This window comes from Phodopus roborovskii, unplaced genomic scaffold (genome assembly GCF_943737965.1).
Source record: "Phodopus roborovskii unplaced genomic scaffold, PHOROB, whole genome shotgun sequence".
Lineage (NCBI taxonomy): Eukaryota > Metazoa > Chordata > Mammalia > Rodentia > Cricetidae > Phodopus > Phodopus roborovskii.
The window spans coordinates 6,803,135-6,830,308 of NW_026126571.1; the positions used below are offsets into that span (position 1 = coordinate 6,803,135).

A 27,174-nucleotide genomic window follows, 5' to 3' on the forward strand; every position below is an offset into this window, starting at 1 on the left:
ATCTATTGGGAAACAGTGGCTTTAACGTCTGTCCTTCACTTGGGAAGGTTGCCTGTTGGTGTTTCAGTTCTGTAAGGAAGGTGAGTGCGGTGCCCAGTGGAGATGTATAGGGCACAGCATGCATGCTCCAGATGTAAACTCTGACTCTGTCTCTTTCTAATTGTGTGATTTGGAGAGGCTTTTTATACTTTCTTGGCTTCTGCCTCATCATCTGTTAAATGGGAAAAATGTGTATTGGAGGTTAATAGTAAAGAGTAAATGAACATGTAGGGGGAATCTGTATATTTGTGTGTGTGTTCTAAACTGACTTTTCTGCTTTTTACTTTCTTTAAAAATTATTTTTGTTATTTTTGCTCATGTGTAGGTCATATGTGTGCATGTGTATATATGTCATGAGTGTGGGAACAGGTGCACATGCACTCGCGTGCCTGTGCCTGTAGAGACCCCAGAGCTGATCGTGTGTCTTCTTTCATTCCTTTTCTTTCATCCCTTTCCTCTTTATTTCCTGAGGTGCGCTCTCACTGAATGGGGAGCTTGCCAACTGAGACAGTCCCTGTGAATCACCTCTCTTTGCCTTCCCAGTTCTGAGATGACAATCAGCTGCCAGCCCTGTCCAGGGGCATTAAGATGGGTTATTGGCATTTGAGCTCTTGTCATCACACTTGTATAGCAGGACCTTTGTTGACCTAGCCATCTCCCCAGCCTCAAACCTGACTTGTTATTACTCTGCTGAGATGTTGGGAAAGCTATTGATATTTCCGCTTCTTGAATCTTCTAACTATAAAATGAGAATGACAGGAAGATCCCCACTTCATAGGCATGTGTGAGGATCTGAGGAAAAAAAAAAACACAGAACACTTTTTTTTTTTATGATTTCAAAGATTAGGGGTTTTGAGTCACTAATAAAGTATTAATCATTTTCACCAAAAAGAAGTTAATTTCTCAGAGTCCTTAAGACAAAGGACTATATAGTTTTTTCTCTCCATCTCCTCTTGTGATTTCTTTATCATTTTAAAATGACAATTTGGGACAGAGAAATAATGGCTATTATGTGTGCACATATCTACATTTCAGTGTGAAGAATCTGAAAGCAATATGACCAGGTTGCCTATTACTACCCTGAAATGCTCAGAAAGGCATACTTTTCATGTTAAATCACAGGGTCTTACTCTCACCCAAAATTTTCGTGAATGATGATAGTGATTAGGCCTCTCTAAATTAAAAGTGTTGGTAAAACTCTCAAACTGTTTACTCTGATAGACTCATGTGAATTGATGACACAAGGAACATTTTTAAAGAAGAAAGTAAAGGGTATAATTTTATATAGGGGAATCTCTCATGGGTGGACAATGGCCAATAGGGTGTCATTTGGTGCCATTTGTCAAGAAAAGAGACAGAAGTTGGTCTGTGGGAAGGCCTCAGATATGCAGGAAAGAGGGCCCAGTTAAAATGTAGGGTGCTGGGCCCCACTTCCAGATTCAGAATCCCGGGATGGTGTCTGGCAGTTTGCATTCCAGTGTGTTCTTAGGCATACTCATGCTGCTGCTGGCCCCAAGTTAGGCCAGTTTTGTCTGAAAATGTAAAATCATAAGCATATCTGGGGAACCTTTGTAGACACAGGTCCATCACAGACCCATAGAATCAAAACCTCCAGGCAGAATGGAAATTTACCAAGCACACCTGCTGGTTTTTATGATGGAGGATCATATTAACTGTGTAGACATGAATAAACATCTATTCATCCAGGACAGGAAACTAAGGACAGATCAAAATATAATTATATCAAAAATACAACCTGGTGAGCCAGTGAATTTATTGGGCTGACTTGGAAAGTACAAATGGGAGCTGGACAGTAGTGGCCTGCACCTGTAACCCTTGCAAGCAGCAGGCTGACACCCATGGATCTCTTGAGTCTGAGGCCAGCCTGGTCTATAGAGCAAGTTCCAGGACAGCCAGGATTACACAGAGAATCCTTGTCTCATAAAGCCAAAATCAAACGCAGTCCAAACAAATCATGGGTGGGTGATTTGTGTCTTATAGATTGTGGGTGATCCCTGGATAGCTGCCACACCACAAATTAGCGCCCTACCCAGGATGGCCACCCTGTTGAAATTGCATCATGAAGCTCCCTTTGCAGTTAACCTCTACCTTTTTATATATATTCTGTTATTGCCTAAGGTTACTAAACCAGGTATGTAGTAGGCAAGGAGAAATGGCTGGAATGGCAGGAAAGGGTCCTGTGACCCTCCTCCTGCTCCTTCTACTGGGGAGTATCAATAGCTTCCTTTCACTTGCCAAAGAGGCTCAGAAAGTTGCTATGGTTACCTGGCCACTGTATTCTCTACTCCATCACAGCAGTGGGATGAACTTCCTCTGCTTAGAGTAAAAAGGCCATACTGTACCATAGAGTGAACTTAGTAATGGGAACAGAAATCACTTCCAAGTTCTCTTTCTGACTAAGTCCTTTGAGAGATGAAGGCGATGGATGCAGAGTAAAGAAAGGTTGCCAGGAAGGTGATGGGTATCTTTGTTTGGAAATGTTCTAATGGAGTTTAGAGCAAATTTAGATTAAATCTAGAATGGTTCTCTACCAGAGTTGTATATTAGAATTCTCTGGTGGGCAGGGCTTCAAATCCCCAAAGCCATTGGACCCAGAGAGTGGATTATCAGTGTCTGTATTTTCTAAAGCCGCTTAGGAATTTTCAATGCATATCAAAATATACAAAGGACCGAAATAGAAATGTGTGGAGCCTGATCTCCATTTTGGAGCAAATTGCCTACATAACCAGGGGAGTGTTTCCTGATGTCTTTAGCATAGATTCATTTTTGGTAAATGGAGGTATGTAAAAAGCACCCAAGAAAGGGAAGAAGGGTTTGACTGGATTAGGTCCATGGTTCTTGGCTTTGGCATTGACTGTATGTCTAAGTAATTTGAGAGACATAATAAAATGAATAACCTATGGATGAACATGTCTAAGTCTAAAACTTATAGGGTTAAGACTTGGTCATCTATAGCTTTTCATGTAACTCCCTGTGTTAGAATGGGCATGTAGGTCTAGGACCATTCAATTGGTCCCTTCTGAATCCAGCATTATGTGTTGCTAGATGAGCAGCTCCCTGGCTTCTTATGGCCAGCATCAAATTGTTTGCTGAAAATAGCTGACCAGGCTTTGAAATGTCAGGCAGACATCCTCTGTCAAATGACTTCTCTTTCCGTGTACTTAACTGCAGTAGCAACTCGCTTAATTGCAAGAACAACAACTAATTTTCTGTGGAATACTCAGTGTTTGATATCTTACGGACATCCTTACCAGAAAGTTAGACTCATTATGGATATTTTACTTCAGAGGTTTCACAGCATCAGGAGAATATTTCCCCATGTGGCCATGCAGTCCACTTCCACATCTCAGACTGGTTCCATTATGCCCAGACTGTTTTTTTTCCAAAGTCAATGCCCACTCTCTTTCTTTTTTAAAATTATTTTACACATTAATCCCAGTTCCCTCTCACTCCCATCCTCCCATGCTCCCACTGACACCCCACCCCCAATCTACTCTTCAGGGAGGGTGAGGCCTTCCATGAGTGAGCATCAAAATCTGTCAAGCCATTTGGGGTACGGCCTAGGCCCTATAGGCTAATGGAGTATCCCTCCATGGGGAATGTGCTCCCGAAGTGCATTCATGCACTAGGGGTACCTCCTGGTTCCACTGCCAGAGTTCCCATAGACTGGTTCCCAGGCTTCCTAACTGAGACCCGCATTCAGGAGGCTTGCTTCAGTCCTATGCATGTTCCCCAGCTGTCCAACTGGGGGTCTATGAGCTCCCACTTGCTCAGGTTAGCTGTTTCTGTGGGTTTCTCCAGCCTGTTCTTGAACCCTTTGCTCATCACTCCTCCCTGTCTGTAACCAAATTCCAGGAGTTCAGCTCAGTGCTTAGCTGTGGGTGTCTGCTTCTGCTTCCTTTCTCTACTAGATGAAGGTTCTAGCATGGCATATAAGGCAGTCATCAATCTCATTATCAGGGAAGGGCATTTAAGGTAGCTTCTGCACTATTGCTTAGATTGTTAGTTGGGGTCATCATTGTAGGTCTCTGGACATTTCTCTAGTGCCAGATTTCTCTTTAAAACTATAATGGCTCTCTCTATTATGGTATTTCTTTTCTTGTTCTCTTTTCTTTCCTCAACTCAATCTTCCTGCTCCCTCATGCCCACCTCTCCCCTCCCCTTCTCCCCTTCCCCCCTTCTCTTTCTCCTAACTCCCTCTCCCCTTCCCCTGCTGCTAATATGCTCAGGAGATCTTGTCCCTTTCCCCTTCTGTGGGGACCATGTATGTCTCTCTTAGTGTCCTCCTTGTTTCCTAGCTTTTCTGGCAGTGTGGATTGTAGGCTGGGGCTCCTTTGCTCCATGTCTAAAATCCATATATGAGTGAGTACATACCATGTTTGTCATTTTGTGACTGGGTTTTAAAATAGTGCCACCACTGGGAATTACTTGTGGAACCTATACAGTAGTGTCTGATTTAGTAGATCTCAGATGGGGCTGGTATTCAGGTTTTCTGACAACCTCAGGCCATGCCTTTGGGATTATTTTATGGCTAATGCTTACTCTCTCTATCCCTAGCTCCTTCCCTCCCTCCCTTCCTCCCTAGCTCCTTCCCTCCCTCCTCCTTCCTCCCTTCATCCCTCCCTCTCTCTTGGCTAGAGGTCAGCACAGTAAATACAGTTGCTTTTCGCCATATATTTCACAGTGAATCTGATATTTCCTAACTGGCTAGACTAGCTGGTCAGCAAGCCCTGGGGATATTCTTCCCATATCTGTCTCCCCAGTGCTGGGATTTCAGGTACATCCTGCTAGATCCTGCTTTCACATGCTTGCTGGGGAGCAAAAGTGCATGGTATGCATTTTACCAACGGAGATATCTCTCTGGCTCAATACTTTGAATCTCACAAACAAAAGCTAATGCAGGCTCCATTTGGATGGCATACTACAGATATTATGGAAACTACCCATGTAAAGTTGTGGGCCCTTGTCATGCTCCAACACATTCATCACAAAGTGCTATTTTCTTTTAAGTGGATCCTTGGGAAGTTTTGGCCATATCCTAAAAGCATTGCATATAATGGATTTCTCATGGATTCTTTATGAATGTCTTTATAAGATGTTGACATCTTCTTTGGGATATTTTCCAACTTTTTAGTTTTTAAGTCCCCGAAACAGCTTATATTTTTGCATAAGCTTTATCTGGAGAAATGGTGGGTGGTGATATCAGGCTTTTGTAAATATGAGCACATACATGAAGATGCGAAGATGAGAGACACTCACACATTTCCAGAGATGAGATTGAGGTGAGCACAGATAGTGTTGATCAGAGGCAACAGCCGTCAGGAGGACAGGCATGCTCCGGATAACTTGTACCCTGGTGGGGACTTAAGTAGCCCTCCAGTGTTAGCATCCCATCATACTTCTGGGTTCATAAAATGTGTGCTGTGTGCAGTTATTTTTGGTCATATGTGTCAGGTAACATTATTTTTTCAGTAAATGTTTTAGCCACTCTGTGTAAGGGTAAGGGCATTCTTAGCTTGAAGACCACATCAACCACCAATCCACTACAAACACACACACATACACACACACACACAAACACACACACACACGGCCCATGACCAAATTTTACTCTTGTTTATTTATTTAAACATAAAATAATACTTATGAGAAATTCACCTGTAAGTACATAATATGTTCTCTTATGGTGAAAGAATATGTATTAAACACATTTTCTTAGGCTTCTTGCAGTGTCAAAATGACCTTCATAGTTATCACATCCTCAACAGTGATGATGATCCTCAAACGCTTTCACATCCCCTCCCCCCGTGCATGCACACAAGGCATGCTCTGTAATCTTGTACCCCACGAGAGAATCTATTTGAGGTAAGAGCTCATGGTTAATGAAATAAGCAGCCCACCTGGAAAGCGCAAAACTGAACAGAAGCTAGATGCATAGAATTCCCCCCTGCTTGCTCCTTTCTGAGAATATTAGTCAGAATGCCATCTTTAGCTTTATATCACTGAGCAAATTAAAAGGTCAAGCCAAATGGCCATTCAGTTAGATGACAGATTCAGCTAGAAGAAGGATAGAAAAATAAAATAAAGACCTCCTGAGGATGAAAGCAAAGCAATTCTATTGTACGAAGTTGCTAAGTTGAGGCACATTTGAAGGAAATTATGGGCTAGGGCCGATCCTATGGGCATTTGTGACGAGAATAAGCTTGGCTGTGAGTTTGTGGATGTTTTCACAAGTACAGCTGCTCAGTCCATCTAGACCTGGCGATGGTCTCCCAAGAGTCAGAGAATGAAGCCAGGAAGCATCTGTGACCGTGCCTGGCCATGGCTTTGGACTGGGATGGAAACATCTGATGTCCAGTGAGACAGAGGTGACACTTTGGGAGTCACCTTGGAAGGGAAAATTTCAATGCTTCAGTCCTTTCTAAGGGGGTTCCCAGGATTCTGTGAACTAACCCTGCTCTCTGCTGTCTGGGCAGTGCTATGACCCTATCTCTGGTCATTATGGGATGTTTTAGATTTCAGTGCTGAGCAAGACACTGATATAATTATAGATATTAGTTGAGAGCCTGTGGTCCAAAGAAAGAAATGCATGCAGGGCATTGCATAAGAAGTTTCTCAGCTTGGGAGAGATTTGTGCAAGTGCTGCTTGTCAATAGCACTGGGAGGCCTCACCTCTCTATAGGACTGTGGCAGGAAGGAGTGGTGGTGGCTGCCACAGAGGTAATGAGTAGTTGAGAATGCCTGCTGAGTGGATGTTATCCAGGTACATATATTCAGGTAACTATAGACAGGAAGCTTGACATAGACATCAGGAGGCAAGTGTGTGAGGCAGATGATGGCAGAAGAAGCAGGATGGATTTCAGATGAGGTCTGGGGAGATCCTAGGGATGGATCTGTAGCTCTGTCAAGATTTTTTTTGACCCATGTAATAACCCAGAAACGGAGTTCAAATAGACATTTTCCTGATGTCACCTGTGGATTATGGAGGGACCCAGACTTTTACCTGGTCTGAAAATGGGTGGACTGGCTCCTAAGGAAATGTCACAGAAAGGGAACTATGTTTTTCACCTGTATTCCAACTTGGACACTAAATGGAGATTGGAAACCCCATGAGTAAACTTGGAGAAGGCAAGAGAGCAGACCTGCAGTAAAGGAAGAGAGAATAAAGAAGCACAGGTAAAATTGAGCAAGATGGAGGATGGGCTAGGGGAGGGCTCTAGGATAGAATCCAAGTGGGAGGATGGAGAATTTGCAAGTAAGAAGGGCAGAGGCAGAGCTGCTAAAAGGCTTGAACTTTCATTTTGGTCACTTCTTTAGGAACTTTCGTTGTGTGCAGAGGACATGACATGGGTCATCTCCCCAAAGCTTATGTAGCCCACTTTACATGAACTGTGAAGTTAGATGTCAAGTGTCTAGTCTATAGCTCTTGCACTCTGACAGTGCCCATTGCAGTGATGAATGCATGGGTTTTTATCCTGGGGCTGCTAAGGGCTACCACCTTCCACTGGATATAATCACTTGGATTACTTATGTGCTTGACTCACGCCCAGGATGGAGAACGTGTCTTGAGAGTTAGTTGGAACTGGGAGACTGATGAAAACTAAAAACTCAGTGCCAGAAAAGGCCATGGCTGCAGGGGATGCCGTTATTAATATAAGGAGGCTTCTGGAGTGGTCTGCTCTTCCAGTTCCAGGAATAGGTAGCGTGTATGGCTATAGTTGGAGAAAATAGTCTCTGATTACAAACCCGGATTTTCTCCTCTTTAATGTTTTAATGGAAAATTCTGGTGTACCTGTTTGGAGCTGAAGTGGCATCCTAAATGTTCTTCTGAACATCCTGTACCACATTTAACCATCCTGTTCCTTTTCTTATCTTTTTTCCCAGTCTCATACAATTTAATATTGATAAATAGACTTTAGACTATACATATTTCTGTTTGTTAAAAAACATGGGCATACTTCGGATCCACTTGACTATTTATTCATTTTATTATTTGTTTAGCCCCTGTATGTGGCATGTGCTACACATGTGCATAGATGCATGTGCATGTGTTGGTATGTATGCACCTATGTGGTTAAGCATGGAGATACAGTTTTGATTTCATGTGTCTCCCTCAAGCACTCCACATTGTATATGGAGATGAAGTCTTTCACTAGATCTGGAGCTTACAAGTTCTGCTAGTAGGACTAGCTAACTTGTGCTAGCATGCTCTGTCTCTGCTTTCTCACTTGCAAAGTTTACAGATGAGTCACCATGACCATCTGTTGGGGGGGGTATTCTATCAGCCTGTGAACCCTGAATTTGCATTTGAGTTAATTAAATAAAATTAACCCTTTGGGTTAACCTTGGGCCATGAGTCGCATCTAGTTGACAGAAAGTGGTTTGGGGAAGCTGAACCATGGATCTCCTTTGGATGGTAGTTGCTATTCAGCCTCTCTGAGTTGGCAGCTTTTCACCCCAGGCTTTGACTTTCAAGGCTCATTTATAATTAGAACAATAGAGATTTAGTTAAAGCCACCTTTAGTGGCAGTGAGAGGGCTAGAGCCTGCAGGAGCACAATTCTCACCAGGCTGTGGTCCTAGCTGCAAGACCACTGTTAGTGAAGCAAGCTGGTAACTGCAGAGTTGCAAATTGCCCGCTGAGATAGCAGCAGATTAAGGCACAGCCACAGGACCAAAGTTAAAACAACCACCTGACATTTACTCCAGTCCTCATGCTTGAACAGCAAACCATTACCCACTGAGCCATTTCCCTAGCTCCTGATCTACTTACCTAAGGAAAGCTAAGGTGTATTCCATAATCTATGCATCAGTTATTTCCTATCATGATGATACTTTGGAACATTTGACAGACCCACGGAAACGATTCCTTGATTCTAACCAAGTTTCAATCTAAACCAGAATGGCAATCCCTTTCTGTGCAGATGTAGACACCACCTCTTCTTGGCTTGCATGTTATCTTCTGTCTGCCACTACTAATCAAGTGTGCCTTTGTTGTGCAAAAGCATTCACAGGCAATACATACGTCGACAAAGATGTGTTCCAGTAAAACTTTATTTACAAAACCGGATGTTACATTATTGACAGAACCAGAGGAAGAAGAAAACAGGATTTGGGGATGAAGTTAGAGTAGGAATATTCTTTGTTCTTATGCCCCTTTCCAAAAGCTGGCAGGAAAGCCTAGAGTTTCTAAAGAACATCTAAATGTTCTTTAGATGATCAAGAGTTACCCTGACTTGGAGGGAAGCATACGAATTCCTAGAACACGTACTTGGTTGTCTGAGCAAAGGAGTTTAACTGATTGGTTATCAGTAGCACAGTAAGACTTGGGAGAAGTAGGGGCTCACAAGGATGGGTGTTCAAGAAGATTCAGGATGGCAGGGACTGCTTTGTATTGCCATTTCCATGTTTAGGGTCTTGTATGGGAGCCATGAAGGTCTGAGAAACGAATACTCTTTATTTTTTATTTATGTATTTGTATGTGGGGGACTGGTGGCTGCAAAGGCATCAAATATCCCATAGCTACAGTGACCAGCTTCAAGTTTCATTGAAGACATATATCTATGTATATCCATATACTTAATTGTATATGTAGGCATGCCCCATCTACTTTCACATGTTATAAATCATGTATAAAATAATAGTATGTGGTAAGTACTGAGGATTGTTGACCACTGTAAGTAGGAAGTCTTCATAGACTTTGGCACAGTGCTGGGAATTTATTTGGTAGAGGTATTTCCTATAAATGATTAGGCTCTCCTTAATCTTCCAAAGTCAACCTAGAACAAAATGAAGTCTCTAGGCCATCTCACATTAAAACAGTATTCTGTACAAAAGGACACATTCTTCAATGGTTTGGATAGTTAGACTACTGGGTGGGGCCTCGACTCTACCCTTCCACTTGAGTCCAGGCTGAAGGAAGAGACTGTTCTCACTTACTCATCAGTATCTTCAAATGTTCTTGGATACCCCCAAACACTGAGCGCTGGATGGCTTAATATAACTCATGTCCATCACTAGACATAAGGCCTGTCATTCCTCCAATATCAGTGTTCAGCCTATATGAAGGTCAACATCTTTTATGCACAAGAATGTGAAGATTTTATTTACTTTCATGGGACTGCCAGAATAATAATAATAATAATAATAATAATAATAATAATAATAATAATAGTGGGGCGTAATGATACTTCACTTCTTTGATGTGAAGATAGAGAAAATGAAATCTCAGGAGGTCTTTGGTAATTAAAAGGGGATTACATCTATTACATGATTTTAGATAGCATAAGAGAAGCCTCTGCTATCCTTTTCACATAACAGCACATTATTGATGAAGCAGCTTCAAGAACACATTAGGGGATGCTTTATTGCATTATTTTAAGCCATTGAGGTTTTTATATATGAAGGGTATAGATTTATGCTGAGTGATTCAGCGAGGAAGCAGGCACATCAATTTGTTCGTGAATGTGAGCTGGTGATTACCTCCATTAAAGTCACCAGGGCAGACTGATCACTTTAATTTAGGCAGAGGCATGCACACAGCATTTGCTAGTGGTGCGTGTATCCCTAAGAAAACAAGTAACGGAGCTATTTTGCACCCCAGAGGAGCCCTAGACATGCAGATTTGTGTTGTCACAGGTATCTAACTACAGACGAGGGTGCAAGGACAGATGATGGCACTGCAAAGAAATTTCTTTGCAGTTTTATGTAGCAGGATGCTGCATCTGGTTCATTTGGTTCTCAGTTGCCAAATGCTGACTTGATGTAAAACTGTGAAGAAAAAAAAAAAAGGCGATATGGGGAAAATTAAGTATTAAAAATGTGTAAGATGACACAAAAATTGAGAATATTTGGAATATGAAATGAAATAAATAGTATCAAAAGACACTGAGTCCCTGAAGCTGCCTTGACTAGGAACTGTGAGCCTTCTAACATGGGTGCTGGGAACTGAACTGGGACCTTCTGAAAGAGGAGCTAGAGTTTTTGACCTCTGAGTTATCTATTCATCTCTGAACCCATCATTATTCATCATTGTCTCCCCTCATCTCTTAAGCAATGCTATAAAATCATGGACTTTTAAAATAGGTTACACATGAACCTCTGTGTATGTAGGGTTTTATTTTTGTTGTTTTGTTTTGTTGTTTGTTTGTTTTTAATTTAAGACAGGGTTTCTCTGTAGCTTTGGAGGCTGTTCTAGAATTGGCTCAGTAGACCAGGCTGGTCTCGAACTCATGGAGATCCTCCTGTCTGTGCTTCCTGAGTGCTGGGACTAAAGGTGTGTGCCATCATCACCAGACTGTAGCTGTAGGCTTAATGTCCAAGAATTCAGTGACCCACAGGTTGAAAATACTAAGGGAAATTACATTTTTACTGAACATAAGCAGAGATTTTTCCTTTAAAAAAGATTTATTTTTATTTGTATGTATCTCTGTGTATGTCATGCATGTGCGCCTGTGTGTGTGTGTGTGTGTGTGTGTGTGTGTGTGTGTGTGTGTGTGTGTAGAGGTACCCACAATGACCAGAAGAAGGAGTCAGGTATTCTTGGAGCTAGAGCTATAGGAGGTTGTGAGTTACCTGATATGATCCTCAGAAAGAGCTGCTAATTATCTTAATAACTATGACATCTCTCTGTCCTCAAGCAGACCTTTTGCTCTTATTCCTTAAACTGTAGAGATCAACAACCACCTAACAGCATTTACACTGTAATAAGCATTCTAAGTCATCTAAGGATGACTTATAGCCTGCATAGTTTAAATGCAGAAGCTTGCCACTTCAGTTAAAGGACTTCTCACCAATTACTGCAGATACCATGGGGGTGACTAGTGTAAGTTCTCTCTTCTCACCAAAGTGAAGGTTCCTCTCTGCATAAATAGTACTTAACTTGTAATAGAGTCTAATTAATGCCATCCATATGTGCATGGGCACAGGGGGACATCCACTAGAACATGGCCAACACAAGAAAGACTATACTAAAGGCAATCAACACTTCTTTTCCTTGCAGCATTCAACTGCTAGTATCTCCCCAGCTAAGGGTGAAGACTTTTAAGGACCTTTACTTTTAGGCAGAGGCTGCTGTCCTTATCAATGTTTTCTTGTAGCAGGTTATGTCAGTGTATGAATGTGTATAAAGTTTCAGGTGGAATCCAAGGTGCCCCATGTTGTCATGTTTACAGAGAATAACAGTTGCATGCATTTCTGTCACCCTCCATTCTCTCTGATGGCTATGGGAATAACCAGTGAATGATTCCCCTTTAATAGTAAATAAGTTCATTTTATCCTCAACTTTACGCTGATGGCGAAATATTAACACAAGGAGTAAGTGCCTTACGGACCTCCAAATTGCTACCTTGGTTAATTTCAAAAGTATTCCCTCCTTAGGATATGAGTATGATACCTGAAGATATAAAATCAATGAAATGGTACTGAATTTGGAGGCTGAATGTGTGGAATACGTATAATGTTTGTAATTGAACAGAAACAATGGATATTTAAATGCACTATTTGTTTCCAGAGTCAGAAAAAGGAAAATGTGTTCCCATGACTCAGATGTACCTCATATTGCTTTGGAGTTACATGCCCGAACATGTTAAAATTGAGGTTTTTATTTAAAGTCCAGTAGTATTACAGGTATACTGGCTTTTGAAATATTTTTTTATAAAGTGTTCAAATAAGACCAATTTTAAGATTTATTTTATTTATGTCCATGTGTATATGCCTGTGTGCAGTTATCTACATGTGGAATGTAGGTACTTGTGGAGATTAGAGGCATTGGCTAGGTCTCCCCTGAAGCTGGAGTTATGGCAGTTGTGAGCCACTCACTATGTGCTCTAGAAACTGCATTCAGATCTTCTGCAAGAATGTACACATTTTCCCATGTGCTGAATGACCTCTCTAGCTCCCAATTTAACTATCAGCTTGGGGGGGGGGGGTGTCCATTAGCTCCTCCTTGTTCAGGTTATCTGTCTCTGTGGGTTTCTGTAGCCTAGTCTTGTCCTCCCTCTCTGCATCTGGATTCCAGTTCTGCTCAGTGTTTAGCTGTGAGTGTCTGCCTCTGCTGGAGATCAGTATGGCGGTTCCTCAGGAAAATGGGAATCAGTCTACCACAGGACCCAGCAATCCCACTCTTAGGCATATACCCAAATGATTCACATACATGCAACAAAGGCATCTGTTCAACTATGTTCATAGCAGCACTATTTGTAATAGCAAGAACCTGGAAGCAACCTAGATGTCCCTGAACTATCATACCTTTACACAGTAAGTACTGTACCAATCGAGCATAGCTGCTTATGTCTCAAATTCTCTGATCTTATGGTCAGCAAACACCCCATTTGGTCATGGTTGACAAGCTTCTACAGCTAAGACACAGAAGCCCTGCAAAGGACACTGTCTCAGTTTTTAGTGTTTACTTCTTCAATTCAATTCTTTCTCAAAAGTTCTGGAGGAAGACTCCTTTTCACTGTGGGTAAAAAGCGATTGGTTCACCAAACAGCTCAGCCCACTGTGCTTATGACTCATCCAACTTTCAGACATCCTGCATAGATGTTAATAGCCTCAAATTTAATATCCTATGATAAACTTTATTGTTTTCTAGTCTTCCAGGAGGGTGGGATAACTCTTGTCTCAGTTAAGCTGTAAATAATTCAGGAATGAGAAAGAAAAGGCCAGATCCAGCTGGGCATGGGCATGCCAAAATGTCACCTGCTTAGTTGATTCAAGCAGGATTCAAAATTGTCTCAAATTTAGTCAGACTACATAATGTCTGTGGGGCTGCAGTCTATATGTTCTATCATGGTCTATTGTCTGTGTTTGTTTATTTTTTTCTAACGTCTAATGACATTAGTTTTCCATTCATTCCCAGTCCCATTGTACTAAAATGACCACAGAGACAAGTCATGCTTCCAAAAATAGAGTATTTTGCTCAGTTGAGGAGATTCAGATTTCATTTGAGTTGCAGTTAAAGAATAGATGATCAAGACCATTTATGAGGCATTTGCTGTTTGCAGGATCCTTAGGGTGGTGGGGAAGTGTTAGTCAGTTGAAGCTGTATTATTCATGAAAGCTCCCTGGAAGATTAAGCCATGGGGTCATCTGTTGACAGAGCTGTAAAAATCAAAACTCATGAAAATCTGTTCAGAGCTATGATTGAGGCAGTGGCTTGTGGGAGAAGCAGAGGAATGAAAGCCATAATGGAACAAGGAAGGCAGAGATTTGGATGGCATCCATGGCCAGTTCCAAACCCACACCCTGTCTTCTGAGATAGATACTGAAGTCCTTAATGTGCGATCCGGAATTCGCTCAGCATGTTTCCGAATACAATAGAAGGTAAATGGAATTCTGATTTTAAGTACAACTAAATGTAGGAGTACTTTGCAGAGAAGAGGCTGCCAGCCATTAGGATTTGTGCATCTGTGGAAATTAAAGAGAATAAATAATCGGAGGACAGTGGAGGGTGCCAGCTGTCTGTTTCTGCCCACTGTTGGCAGCTCTGTCCCTCCTGCTGGGTTCTGTTAGCTGGTGAGTTCTACTTTAGAGTGAAGTTACAATGGATTTTGTTTAAACAAAGGGCAAGAAACCAAAAAGATACCAGAAGAAAAGCTCGTCACCTCCTGGATTTTACAGTTTGGCAGTCTTCCTTGTGAAAGAGTCCAGTTGTTCTCAGCCCTGTATCCTTCCTCTCCCCTTCTAAGCTGGCTTCTACTAGGGAGAGCACAGCCAGCTTTGGTCTGGACATGACACCCTTCTGTGCTCAGCCAGCATGCTCACTTGTGTGCAAGCTTCAACTCCAACTATACTCAAGCTTTTTTCGTTTATACTACGCTTTTGTTTAGCCCATTGAGATATAAAACAGGTTTTCCAGAGCTGGTGGTGTGGACATAGGGACATAGATGCTAAGTCTTTTTCTTGTAAAGTTTTTTTTCTTTTTATTTGTTTTGTTTTGTTTTTCTTAGACCATATCTCAAGGTAGCATAATACAGATTGAACAGTTCTGAACATCTGGCAAGCCTTGTTTGTCTTATACCTCCACCTATTTCTCCAAATTAATATACTTGCAAGTAAATGTCAGCCGTTTTATTATTTTCATCAACATTTTGGTTTATCTCTTTAAGTTAAAAAATTATAACAATGTGTGTGTATAGGGTGAGGTATCTGCACCCCAGTGCAGGGTACTGTTAGAGGCCAGAAGAAGGCTCCCCCTGGAGCTGTAGTTACGGGAGATTGTAAATTTCTGGATAAAGGTTCTAGGAACTGAAACCATGTCCTCTGGAAGAGCTGTATGCACTCATAAATGCTGAGCCATCCCCCCAGCCCCAATCTCTTTTAAAGTAATCAATACACCTTCATCATGCTTCTTTAATATGAATAATTCTATAATAGCAACACCTATTTAACCAACATTTAAGTTTCTTTGGCTTTATAAATATACTTTGATTCTTACACTTATTGATTTACACATTAGCATATACTTGTAGCTTATTTTATTCAGGATATGAACAAGGTGTTACGGCCTTTATTTTTTACCACCAGGACTTTCATGTTCTTGATGTCTTGATGTTCTGTTCTACACTTACTTTTACCTTTTGTATTTTCTGTTAAATTTGAGTTAATTATACAAGCTGATCAGTTTTAGATTTTTTTTTTTTTTTTTTTTGGTGAGGAAAAATATTTCATGGATAGTGCTGCTGCTAAAAATATGTTGGTAAATGTAACTTAAGGGAGAATGGATTTATTTGGCTCACAATTCCAGGATGTGGTCTACAGAGGCAGGAACGTCAAGTTGACATCCGCTTAAGGCAGCTGCTCACATTGTAACCACAGTCAGAAAACAGTGGACACTGAATGCCTGTGCTCAGCTAATTTTCTCAGAATCTCCTGGAAGACCGCAGGAAATGGTGCCACCTGTACTTAGAGCCAGGTTTTCTGCTTCAGTTAAACTAATCTAGATAATTCCTCACAGGCATGTGCAGAGGCTGTCCCAATCCCAGTAATCCTTCCCAGATGGGCCTGGAGGCTTGTTTCCTAGGTGATACAAGATCCTGCCCAGGTGACAATCAACACCAGCTCTCACCAGGCCCTTCCATGAGAAACACCATATGGTTTTTGTTTCCTTCTCCCTTTTCAGAACTATCATTTCATTGACTGCTTCTTTTTTAAGAGATGCGGGAGAATATTAATGCAGCCTTGGTTTCAGGAGTACTTTAATTTTTCATGTTGGTGTCATACAGCACACTTTAACTGCCCGGTCTTTTAAAGGATGTGACATTAAGTAAGTCTATCTCACATACCAAAGAAAGATGGTACAGAACAATCAGGCTATCACATAAAGCCAGCATGTCATGGTATAAAGAGTTGTTCTACATCAGTATAGGAAGAGTTCAATTGAAGATTAAAAGACCAAATTTAAATAAATATGTTTCTGAAAAATTGCCCACGCTATTCTGATTTTTCTTGTACTACCATGAACAAGGAGGGATGCATTCAAGGAGACCTGAATTCAGGGTTCCATCTAGAAGCAGAATGCAGCAGCTATTGTTTAATGTCATCGAGTAGGTAAACACTGGTTAGAAGGCATGGTGGAAACGTGCTTAGTCAAACTGTCATAACTCAATTCTTAGTACCTCCCATGGAAATCATATTCCAAATCATTGTACACAGCAACTTCTACACACTGGTGTTAACAGTTACTACTCTTTAATGATTCAGTCAACACATATGGAAGACCTGTATTGGGTACTGAGTCATTGGAAATGTACAGTGAATTAACCTACAGAAAATTCCGAATGCTGGAGACATGGTTTAGCCTGTACGAACTTGTACTGCTCTTTGTGAGAATCCAAGTTTGTTTTCCAGAACTCATGAGGGTGTTAGGAACTGCCTGTAACTCCAGCCACAGGGTGGATCTAATACCTGTGGTTTCTGCATGTACAGACATTCATGTGCACACACGCACACACAGATGTGATACTCACGATTCAAAGAGAAACACATCCCTGAAAGGCATATAGATATAACAATACTTACCAAAATGCAGAATAGAAACTGAAAATTGGAAATGTCAGTGTTAGTGGCTGTGTCATTTCTTAAAAGTTATGTGCCCATTGGCATTTAGTGCCCTTTACTGTGAGTATGAGGCTCCATTGTCTTTCCTCAGAGTGTACTCCCCCCCCCCCCAGACAGGGTTTCTCTGTATTGTGTTGAGCCTGTCCTGGAACTTAGCTCTGTAGACCAGGCTGGCCTAGAACTCACAGAGATCTGCCTGCCTCCGCCTCCCGAGTGCTGGGACTAAAGGCATGCGCCACCAACACCCGTCCTCAGACTTATTTTTAAAACCTATGTGTAATAGGGAAGGTCATCAAAAAAAAAAATTAAATATGGGTGACAAGAAACTAGTAGACAATACTTATACCTCATTGGAGCTGTAATTTCGGCAGCTTCTATTCTCACTGTGATAGACATAAAGTATGCCCCATCTTCCTTAGCAGTCTTCAATAGCAATTCTTACCCTGATGGAGCGGTTGAAGTCATTTAGGAAAGTATTCCTACTTCACCATCGACGTGTCCCCAGTTACTGTTAAGGAAACATCCCTCTTCCTGCAGAGAGCTCACATAGCTGGTTAGAGGCTCAAGCCTCTCTGGGTTGGATCCGGCTCCGCATACTACCTACCCCCCTCAGGGTTCCTTCACCATAGGAATTATGCAGATGTGCGGTTCATTTTCATTTCTTTGAGTTTTAGAAACCAGTGACCCCCTGAGTACCAAATGCATGTGACCCAGAGGTGCCAGGGACTGTCCCTCTGTGGGTCACTTGTTCGGCTTTACTGCTCAGAGGCCTCACTGCCCATCTCCTCCCTTATGGCCTCTCTAATCCTCAATCTCCTGACTTCTTGACAGCAGCCTGATGGGATGGATCAGAGCTTTACTGGCAACTTTGTGTACTGTTGACCTTAGTCAATCAATCGGACCTTGTATTACCAAGTCTCACTCCTTGATGAGAAAAAAATAACCTAAATAGGGCTGCTTTTTCTGGGAAGTTGAAAAAGTTTTTTTTTTTTTTGTTGTTGTTGTTTTATATTTTAGCTGTTTTGGTTTGTTTAATGTTGTTGGTAAAGCAACTATGGATACGTTTATGATAGAGTTGGGGCATGTAGTTTTCGATGTACTCCACCAGTCACACGGTCACACGGTCTTTCTACACGCCACTCTTATCCACTCACAAGGGCATTGCACTGGGTGAATGTCTACGGGTGACTTTAAACAGATGTAGATTTCATTTGTAGAGAGCTTTAATTCATCATATGGTAAGTATTTTCAATGCAAAACATTAATATAGTATTTCTCTCACTGGAAAGAGTCAAGGAGGGTTGCATCCGAGAGCATAGTATCCCTCACTGAATGATGGGTCTTTGGGGCTCAGGAGAAAGGGAGCACAAATCAGGGAAGCCAGAGGAGAGAAATGGCCAAGGTACCTCATTTCAAAACTCTGCTTGTGTATGCATAAAGATTTGACAAAGTAGCTTCCTATTAGCACCCTAGTCTTCTGGTGGACGTGCATGAATTCGATAAGGAGCATTCTACTTGTTGGCTCAGCAAACAAGAATGGCCTTATTCCACCAGCGATGGGATGCTGGGAGTGAACAACACCTTTCTGAAAAGCACAAACTCGCTTCTTCCTTTCTTTCTCTTTCTTTCAACACAATTTTCACTTGGCTCTTCTTCCACACAGGTTGCCAATTTGGCCTGTTCTATCTCGAACAATGAGGAAGGGGTGAAATTAGTCAGGATGGCAGCCACCCAGATTGACAGCCTGTGTCCCCAGGTAAGTGCCATTCACTTGGCTTCCAAAGTCCCTTGGTATCCTAAGAGTCATGACTCTCTGTACAAAACTCCTAAACTCCTCTCTCTTTTCCTCCTCTCCCTCCTCTCCTCCTTCTTCTCTGTCTGTCTGTCTGTCTGTCTGTCTGTCGGTCTGTCTCTCAGTGTGGTTGTGTACTCCTCACCCGTTACACTGTAGCCTGCAGGTAGGTATACATGCATGTGGAGGCCAGAGGTCCACTTATATTATTCTCTACATTATCATTATGTATTTTTACCAAGTGTCTCTTAGTAGATCTGGAGGTCATGTATTTGGCTAGGCCGCTAATCATTGTGCTTCAGAAATCCACTTTCTGCTGCACCCTGCCAGGCCAACTTATAGTTATGTGCTGCCACTCCTGGCTTTTTCCCCCCGTGGAAATCGCTTTACCCACCATGCCATCTCCTCAGCCACTTTCAGCTCCATTATTATCTAATTGGAATATATTAACTGTCAATCCAGAAGAGTTTCAGGTTGTACCTTTCTCAAAAAGAACTTCCAACCACTCAGTGTATTCAGGATTGCAGTGGCAATTATCATCATTTCCACTCATATTGACTTCAGTCTGCTTATTTGGGGTTGTGGTTTAAACGTTCTGAATCTATTTACTTTATCTCAATAAGTAAATTATAGGCTTCTGCGTGCAGAAAGCAAGTGATATATTTTGCGCACATCTGTGCTAAGAAAATTAGACTTGTCCAGCAAATACGTCTTTGAAGCCCAAGGCTAATTACTATATCTTCAAAAGAAGCAGCAAAAGTAATGCTGGTTTATAACTTCCTTTATCGTTTGTGTTTCTGATTGGGCTGAGTACCGACAACTCATTTCTCTGCAGTAATTTCAAGGTCTGGGGTTCCAACCTGTGCTTTGACCTGCTACTCTCCCTTCCGAAGAATGTGATCATCATGTCCCTGTGTTTTCCTAACCAACAGGTCATCAATGCTGCCCTCACTCTGGCTGCCCGGCCACAGAGCAAAGTTGCTCAGGACAACATGGATGTCTTCAAAGACCAGTGGGAAAAGCAGGTCAGGGTGCTGACTGAGGCTGTGGATGACATCACATCAGTGGATGACTTCCTCTCTGTCTCAGGTAGTCACCTGCAGGCCCCTTAGCTGAGAGATGGAGGAAGCTAACAAGATAAGAAATTTCTGAGCAACGATAGGGGCTTATGATTCAAGACCTCTCTTTGGCCTTTGAGTTTTCAGTCAACCCAGCAGATGTGATTACAATACCCTCTTGAAAACAATCAATATATTGATATACTGAGTCAGGGCATATGAGGGAAAACCTGTAACTTTCTGATGACGATCTCAGAACCTGAGCAGATGGCAACAAAGAAGCTTACAGTCCATTGTAGATTTTCAATTTTTTTCTTAAGCAGGATGGATTTTCAATACATCTAAATTGCCCATCTACTTGGATTGGTTAATTCGCTAGACTTATGCCTTAAAATAGACAATCACTTATTCTAGCATGGCTTTGTGAAGAAATTCTAGTTGGCTATATGCTAAAATCTGAAATTACCTGGAAAGCATCTCTATGAGGGGTTGACTATATTCAGTAGTCCTGTGGGCATGTCTTTGGGGAGCTGTCTTAAATTAATTGATGTGGAAATGCCCAGCCCACTGTGGGTGGCACGATTCCTTATGCGGTACTGTGTAAGAGTGAGAAACTCCATCAAGTCAGCATGTGTGTATCCATTTCCCTCTGCTCCTGGTTGGTGATTGTGACTAGTTCAATGCACTCCTGCCTCGCCTTCCCCACAAGGATGAGGTGTAACCTGGACCTGTAATCTGAAGTAAGTCCCTCTGTTCCCAAGCTGCTTTTGTCGGGATCTCTAATCATAGTAACAGAAATAGAAAGTAGAACAGAAATTTTTGCAAGTGAAAGTTTGTGTTGAGACAGGTAGACTTACTAGCCTCCCAATGAATGCAGTAAGTCACACAGCTCTGCCTATGTACTTGTGAAGATGAATAGTGAATGCCCTGAAAGAACACAGAGGCCCTCACTGCTCTAATTGCTCTCTTCTCTGTGTCCATAACCAGGCAGGAGCAGGCTGGAAAATCCTGACGATGATGAAATCATTCTGTGTTTCAATGGACATCATCAGTGCCATTTTAAGATTTGCCTCCCTGCCAGCAAGTGGGCATTTTCCCAGAGAGCTTTTGGACCAACTATGTTTAGCTTCAGTTTATCTGGAAGGGTTTTAATGGGGAAGAGGTCACGAAAAACGTAATCCTTGATTATAAATTGTTAAAACAACCAGTAGTCCTTGAAAATTCCAATTGAATGGGCGTATAGAACTCATACCCAGCAGCTCATACAGCACTTGCTAAAACTTGACCTGCTTCCAGGGGAGGAGGGTAGGTCTGAGTCCTGAGATAGGCAATTCTGTCACTATTGATGACAGGCAAATCACCAGGACCTGTGAGTGCAGCTGTGGAGATGATTCCGGCAGAGGCTGCTGTGCTTGTGCTCGGGGATTTTCCCTTCTTGCAGACTTTATGCTTCAGGAAGAAACTGAACTCCCACTGCAGGCTGTGTTAAAGGATTGTCTGGGAGCTGTGTAGTCTATAGAGCTATAGATCGAATGGGCAATCGAAAAGCCAAGCTTGCTTGATGGAGAATAAGACAAGGCAGATGGGACAACAAGCTAACACATGCTCAGAGTCTATAATTTACCTGTTTTCTTTAACTCTTACCAAAATTCTATAAAGTAAGTATAAATATTTCGTAGTGTTCTTTTGAGAAAAAGTAAGTTATCTAGGTGGTCACACAACTCTGAGAAAATGTCATTAAAATCCAGACTCTCCTCTTTTCAGAAAATATACAGTGTTCTCAATAAATCAGTGAAGAATGGAAATTCCTTTCTTTCTTGTATGCTTTTCCAGCTCTGGGATTTTCATTCAAGATTCAAATCTCATACGTCTTCATAAGCTTGTCTTGATTTTCATTTCTTAAGTGCTTGGATTTATATGATATTTTAAAGTAGCTGTTTATTTAAAATAGTTCCCTTTCTAGGGGCTTGACTGATAAAAGAACACAGTATGTTGCTGTCCCTGGAGCTTTGTTTTTTGATGGTTGAACCTTAACATTGAAAAATGTCACTGTCCACACATGCCTCATCTAATGTGCTGAGAGTTGTTGACAATTGAAGAATTAAGTGCTAGTGAATGGAAAGGTAGCCAGCCACTAATGTTGGCTTTGGTTACTAGTTACTCTCTAGTTTTTTTTTTTTTTTTTTTTTTTTCCTAAGAATGACTCCCAGTAAGAGGCAGGAGATTTCCCACGCATTCTCAGCTCATGAACCACAATCGTGAGGCCTCCTGGAAGACTGCCTGTGAACTGCCTTTGTATCGGTAGACAGTATTTCTCCAAATACCCTGCCCAGGGAGGAATCATTTAAAACCCAAAAGTTCCCCCAGCTTGTCCTTTTCTTCAAATATATGTCCAAAATTGTCTAAGGGTGATAGAAGCAAGGCTTTTTTTGGGGGGGGGGTGGGGTGGGGTTGTCTTATCTCGTCTTTGTGAATAGCACAAGCTTTTCTTAATTTTCTTCCCCCGAGGCCTGCCTCCTTGCAACCTTTCTTCCTGCCATTCCTTTGTGCATCTCATTATTACTTCGAACAAGAAAAAGCTTTGGCTCCTGCTGATAACACCGTGCGGTCCAACCCTAGTGGTACAGAAGCTGCCGCATGCCACGACAGGAAAATAAACAGGCACTGTCAGGGAGCCAGGTTGGCAGAGCCTGCTGGAGCATGCCTGTGGAGTCTACAATCAGGCAGCCCGCACCTTTCTGTAGACAGAGCTTGACAAATACACACGACCCACTCTGTTCTTGCCGATAGGCTTCGGACACAGACAGATAGTTTGGGAAACTACTTCCCATCTCCTCTCCATTTGCATTGGTAAATTGCAGCTTTAGCCTAGGAGATAATTCAGAATTATATCAAAGGCATTTTGTGTCTTCGTTTATTCTTAAGGGAGTATTCTGATAGGAAATTCTATATAAAAAGCAATACACACACTCACATACACAGCCATGCTCATACACATACTCAAACAAATGTATTTAACTTGCATATTCACACAGAGACACACATACATATATACCTTAATGCACACACACACACACATCAACACATACATACACATACATGTACATATGCATACATCCACACGTACATGCACATCTTTATTTTGAATGACTATAGTTTTTCCTCTTTCACCCAACACAAACTGAATTCATACATCTGAATGTATAATTTGTTCATGTGAAACACTACAAATTTGGAGACCAATGATGTTGGCGATTAACCATCACAGAAGCACAAACATATTCTATTGTGGCCTAAACTCATAAAAATCTGAAATGGCTGTACTAGAACATTCCAAACTTTCTCACTGGGGAAAAGTACCATTTTTAATAGTTCTTTAGAATGAACGCCTTGGCATTAACTGTGTGACAGTTTAATTCTTAGGTTTGGCTCACAAAATTGTGGACAGCTAAGATTGGTAAAAAGCCATTAATCCCAGAACGTTCAAGACTTTTGTTTTGTTTGTCATTCTGTCTACGTCCTCCTATTAAAAGCCTAAAATAAACAAACAAAACTCTGGGATTCTGAATTTTATTTTGAAGATATTCATTCTGTAGCTTGTTTTGAATAAGAACTTCAAAATAAGCTTTGTGGTTCACAGGATTTTTTTGTTTTTTGTTTTTTGTTTTTTGTTTTTTTTTTTTTTTTTTTTTTTTTTTTTTTTTTTTTGGTTGTCATTGATTTTGCTTTGTTAAGTAGCAAAATTTCTTCTTTTCTGAAAGATCAAAGTTGCAAAAACCCAAGAGAGTATGTCATGCAACTTGTTGCAAACACATTTTCTGGTGTTTACAAACCAGGCTTGGCAATTGGTACAGCCACCACCTGCCAAACACACATGCCTTATTAACTCTTTCACCTCTGCTCAGAACAAGTATTTTTTAGCTTCCTTCAGGGGTTATTTCTTTTCAAAATATTTTAGGATAAAAGTGAACAATAGAACTATTCCCTGAATGGGCATCTTGGCCTACCACTCTTGAGGAAGGTTGAGAGTAGCTGAACACACTATCTTAACATTTTTAAACACATAAATCCATACTAATAGTATGCACCTCTAATCCTACCCGTGATAAGCAGAGACAGGTGGATCTTTGTGATCCACCTAGGTTACACAGTGAGTTACAGATCAGCCAGGGCTACATAGAGAGACTCTATCTCAAAAAATGAAAAATAAGTTATATAGTAAATGTGAGGTTAGGTAAAGTATTAATTATACTCATTTTGTTAACTAGTAATCTAGGTGATCTTGCTGACTAAGCTAAGCTGCTTTCCTTCAAATGGGCAAAGATTTACTTATAACAGTATGACATTTTTTCTTCTTGGATTGAATCCATTAAATGCAACTTCCCAGTTTGGCAAACAATTAAGATTATTATTTTAAAATCTTTGATAGCAATATAATTTATTGGATCATAAATGCACTTTTTAGACTTTTTAAATTTTTTTGTAAAAGTATTAGTTCCAGAGACATTAGCAACATAATTAACAGCCTTCACTGCTTTACAGTCTGTTGCAAAATTCCATCTTTTCCAATTGCACAGATAAACAACAGCTAGCCTGTTCTTACACAGCCATGTAATTTTCAACAGTACGTAAGTGTGAACACATGTTTTATCCAGGAAGCCCCTCTCAGAAGCTCCCTTTTAGGGGCCAGGACAGTGTGTGATTATCCCAAGGAATCCATCTGCTCGAAAGAAAGTTTGTGGCATCAGCTTTCTGTATTTAAAATACCCTACAGTTTCATTTGAGTAAGCCCTTTCCTGCTCAGGTGAGTTCAAAGGATGCCCTCTGCATCCCAGGAAGGGATGGTTACCAGGAATTCTTTAGTAAGAGGTCAGAAGAAGGGAAAACACAAGAAACAATAAAAGCTTCCCACAGATGTATTTTCATAACGTTGCTTTGCTGTTTCACTCAAGAAAATATCAGCATTATAAAAGTTTGCTTTTGTTAAGTTTAAGAAAGATGAATACTGGTCAGTCCTTATTGATCCCTTTATTGTTTATCCATTCTAACATATAGTTGAAATTAAAGAACCAGAAACTGTGGAAATCAAAACCTTAGGACAGGCAGGATGGCTGAGCAGGAGAGCTGAGTTTGACCCACGCAAGTGTGGAAGGAGAGAATGACTCCACAGAGTTGTCCTCTGCCTTCTACACACATGCTGTAGCTTCATTTCCTTCCCAGACACTATACTAATAATAAATTTAATAAACCGAAAAAGAAACAGAATGATTTCAGTGTGGAAATATGATATGAGATTGAAATTAATGTTGTTTGGTGAATGGCAGAATATACCTATCAGTTTCTGAAGTAGTCTCCTACTTCAGAACATACACCTATCTCCAATGATTATTTTTATTAAAATTATCTTTATCAATATTCTTTCATACAATATATTTTCAATATGTTGCCCTCACAGCCCCAGCTCTCCTATTTTCCTCTCGCCAACTTAATGGACTCCTTCTTTCACTCAAAAACAAACAAACAAAAAAGACAAAAGTAAAAACAAACAAACAAAAATAGACAAAAAAATGCCCAAACAAATGAAACAAATATCTGGTCTCCTGTACAAGCATAAAACATGGAGTCTATTTTGTGTTGGCCGAATACTTCTGGTCATGGAGCCCTCTCTGGAAGGTGTTTGACATGCCCAGTGACATGTTGTTGGAGTAAACTGGTTTTCTCTTTGCCAGCAGGTGTCAACAGCAAGTGGCTTCTTGGTTTGCAGGAGTGGGGGAGGGGTGCTGGGACAGTGACTGGCTCTGCATGTCCATGTGTGCTGAGTGCTTGGTTTAAAGAAACTAGGAGAAATCTCCAATGGAGCCTAGGATTTGCCAGATACTCTTTTTCAATTTGCCTCCTATAGGAACTTAGACATCAGAAATAACCATAGCAATTTTGTAAACAGCTAATAATTTAACCCTTCTACTAGTCAATGGATTTGTTTGCCCTAATTTTATAAAGTTAGCAGATTACTTAAGACAATAGACAAGCTAGTTCTATTTAAAGCATGAGTGTGTGTCTGTGTGTGTGTGTGTGTGTGTCTTACTTAGTCTGCTCAGTGCTAAAACAGCATTATGAACCAGGTTGCTTATTAATAATAGAAATCTGTTTCTCACACTGTTGGATGCTGAAACTAAGAGGAAGGTATCTTGGGAGAGCTGCCTTCTGATAGACGACTGAATTCAATGAAATTCTATACTGTGGAAGGGGAGAGGGATCTTTCCAGCATGTCGCTTAGAAGGGACGTAATTCCATCACCTGGACACAGCTGTCACCACTGGGTCACTTCCTAAAGTCCTTATTTCTTAATGTCGGAACTCTGACAATGTGATGACTTCGTCCATGCCTGGAAGTACAGGCAGATGATCCCAGTTCTTAGGAGACTAAGGCAGGAAGGTCCTGAGTTCTAGATCTGTCTTGGCCACAATGTAAGTTCAAGACCATCATGATGAACTTAGTGAAACCTTTTACCAAAATTGAGAGCTAAAGGGGCTGGACAGATGGCTCAAAGGTTAAGAGCACTGGCTGTCCTTCAAGCGGTCCCAAGTTCGATTCGCAATGGTGGCTCAAAACCATCTGTAATGAGATCTGGTGCCCTCTTCTTGTGTGCAGGTGTACATGCAGGAAGAATACGGTATACATAATAAGTAAATAAGCCTTTAAAAAAAATTGAGAACTAAAAGTAAGTGCTTGCAAATAAAGGTTAGAAATTGAGCACTTGCTGAGCAATGGGTAATGCTCGAAGTTCAATCTTTAGTACCACAAATAAATAAATGAAAATTTTAAAATACAAACTGTCTTTAAACAATTTTACATATCTGCTTTCTACAGACTCTATAAACCCTTATTTATTTATTTATTTAGTGTGTGTGTGTATGTGTTTATGTGTGTGTTTGTGTGTGTGTGTCTGTGTGCACGTGCGTGTGCGTGCGTGTGCATGCACACGCACACGTGCATGTTCCAAGGTAAACTTGAGGGGATTGGAGCACGATTTGCAGGAGTCAATTCCCTCCTTCCATCTTGCGGATTTCAGGTTTTGAACTAAGGTCATCATCAGGCTTGGCGGGAAGTAATTTAAACAAGCTGAGACATCTCTCTGACCCTTCCTAGTTTTAGATGTAAATTAAAGCATAAGAATACCGAACTACTTAAATTTATGCTTGGA

At 41.1% G+C, this 27,174-nt stretch overlaps 1 protein-coding gene across 2 annotated transcripts in view; it reads left to right on the top strand.

Annotated features, from left to right (window-relative positions):
- The window catches only part of Ctnna2 (catenin alpha 2), a 1,034,505-nt gene that overhangs the window by 914,356 nt on the left and 92,975 nt on the right, over positions 1–27,174 (top strand). For both annotated transcript variants that reach the window (XM_051202772.1, XM_051202773.1), the window contains exons 10-11: positions 18,784–18,876; positions 19,845–20,001. In XM_051202772.1, the coding sequence (XP_051058729.1) occupies positions 18,784–18,876; positions 19,845–20,001 (250 nt within the window). The remainder of the gene's footprint in view (positions 1–18,783; positions 18,877–19,844; positions 20,002–27,174) is intronic.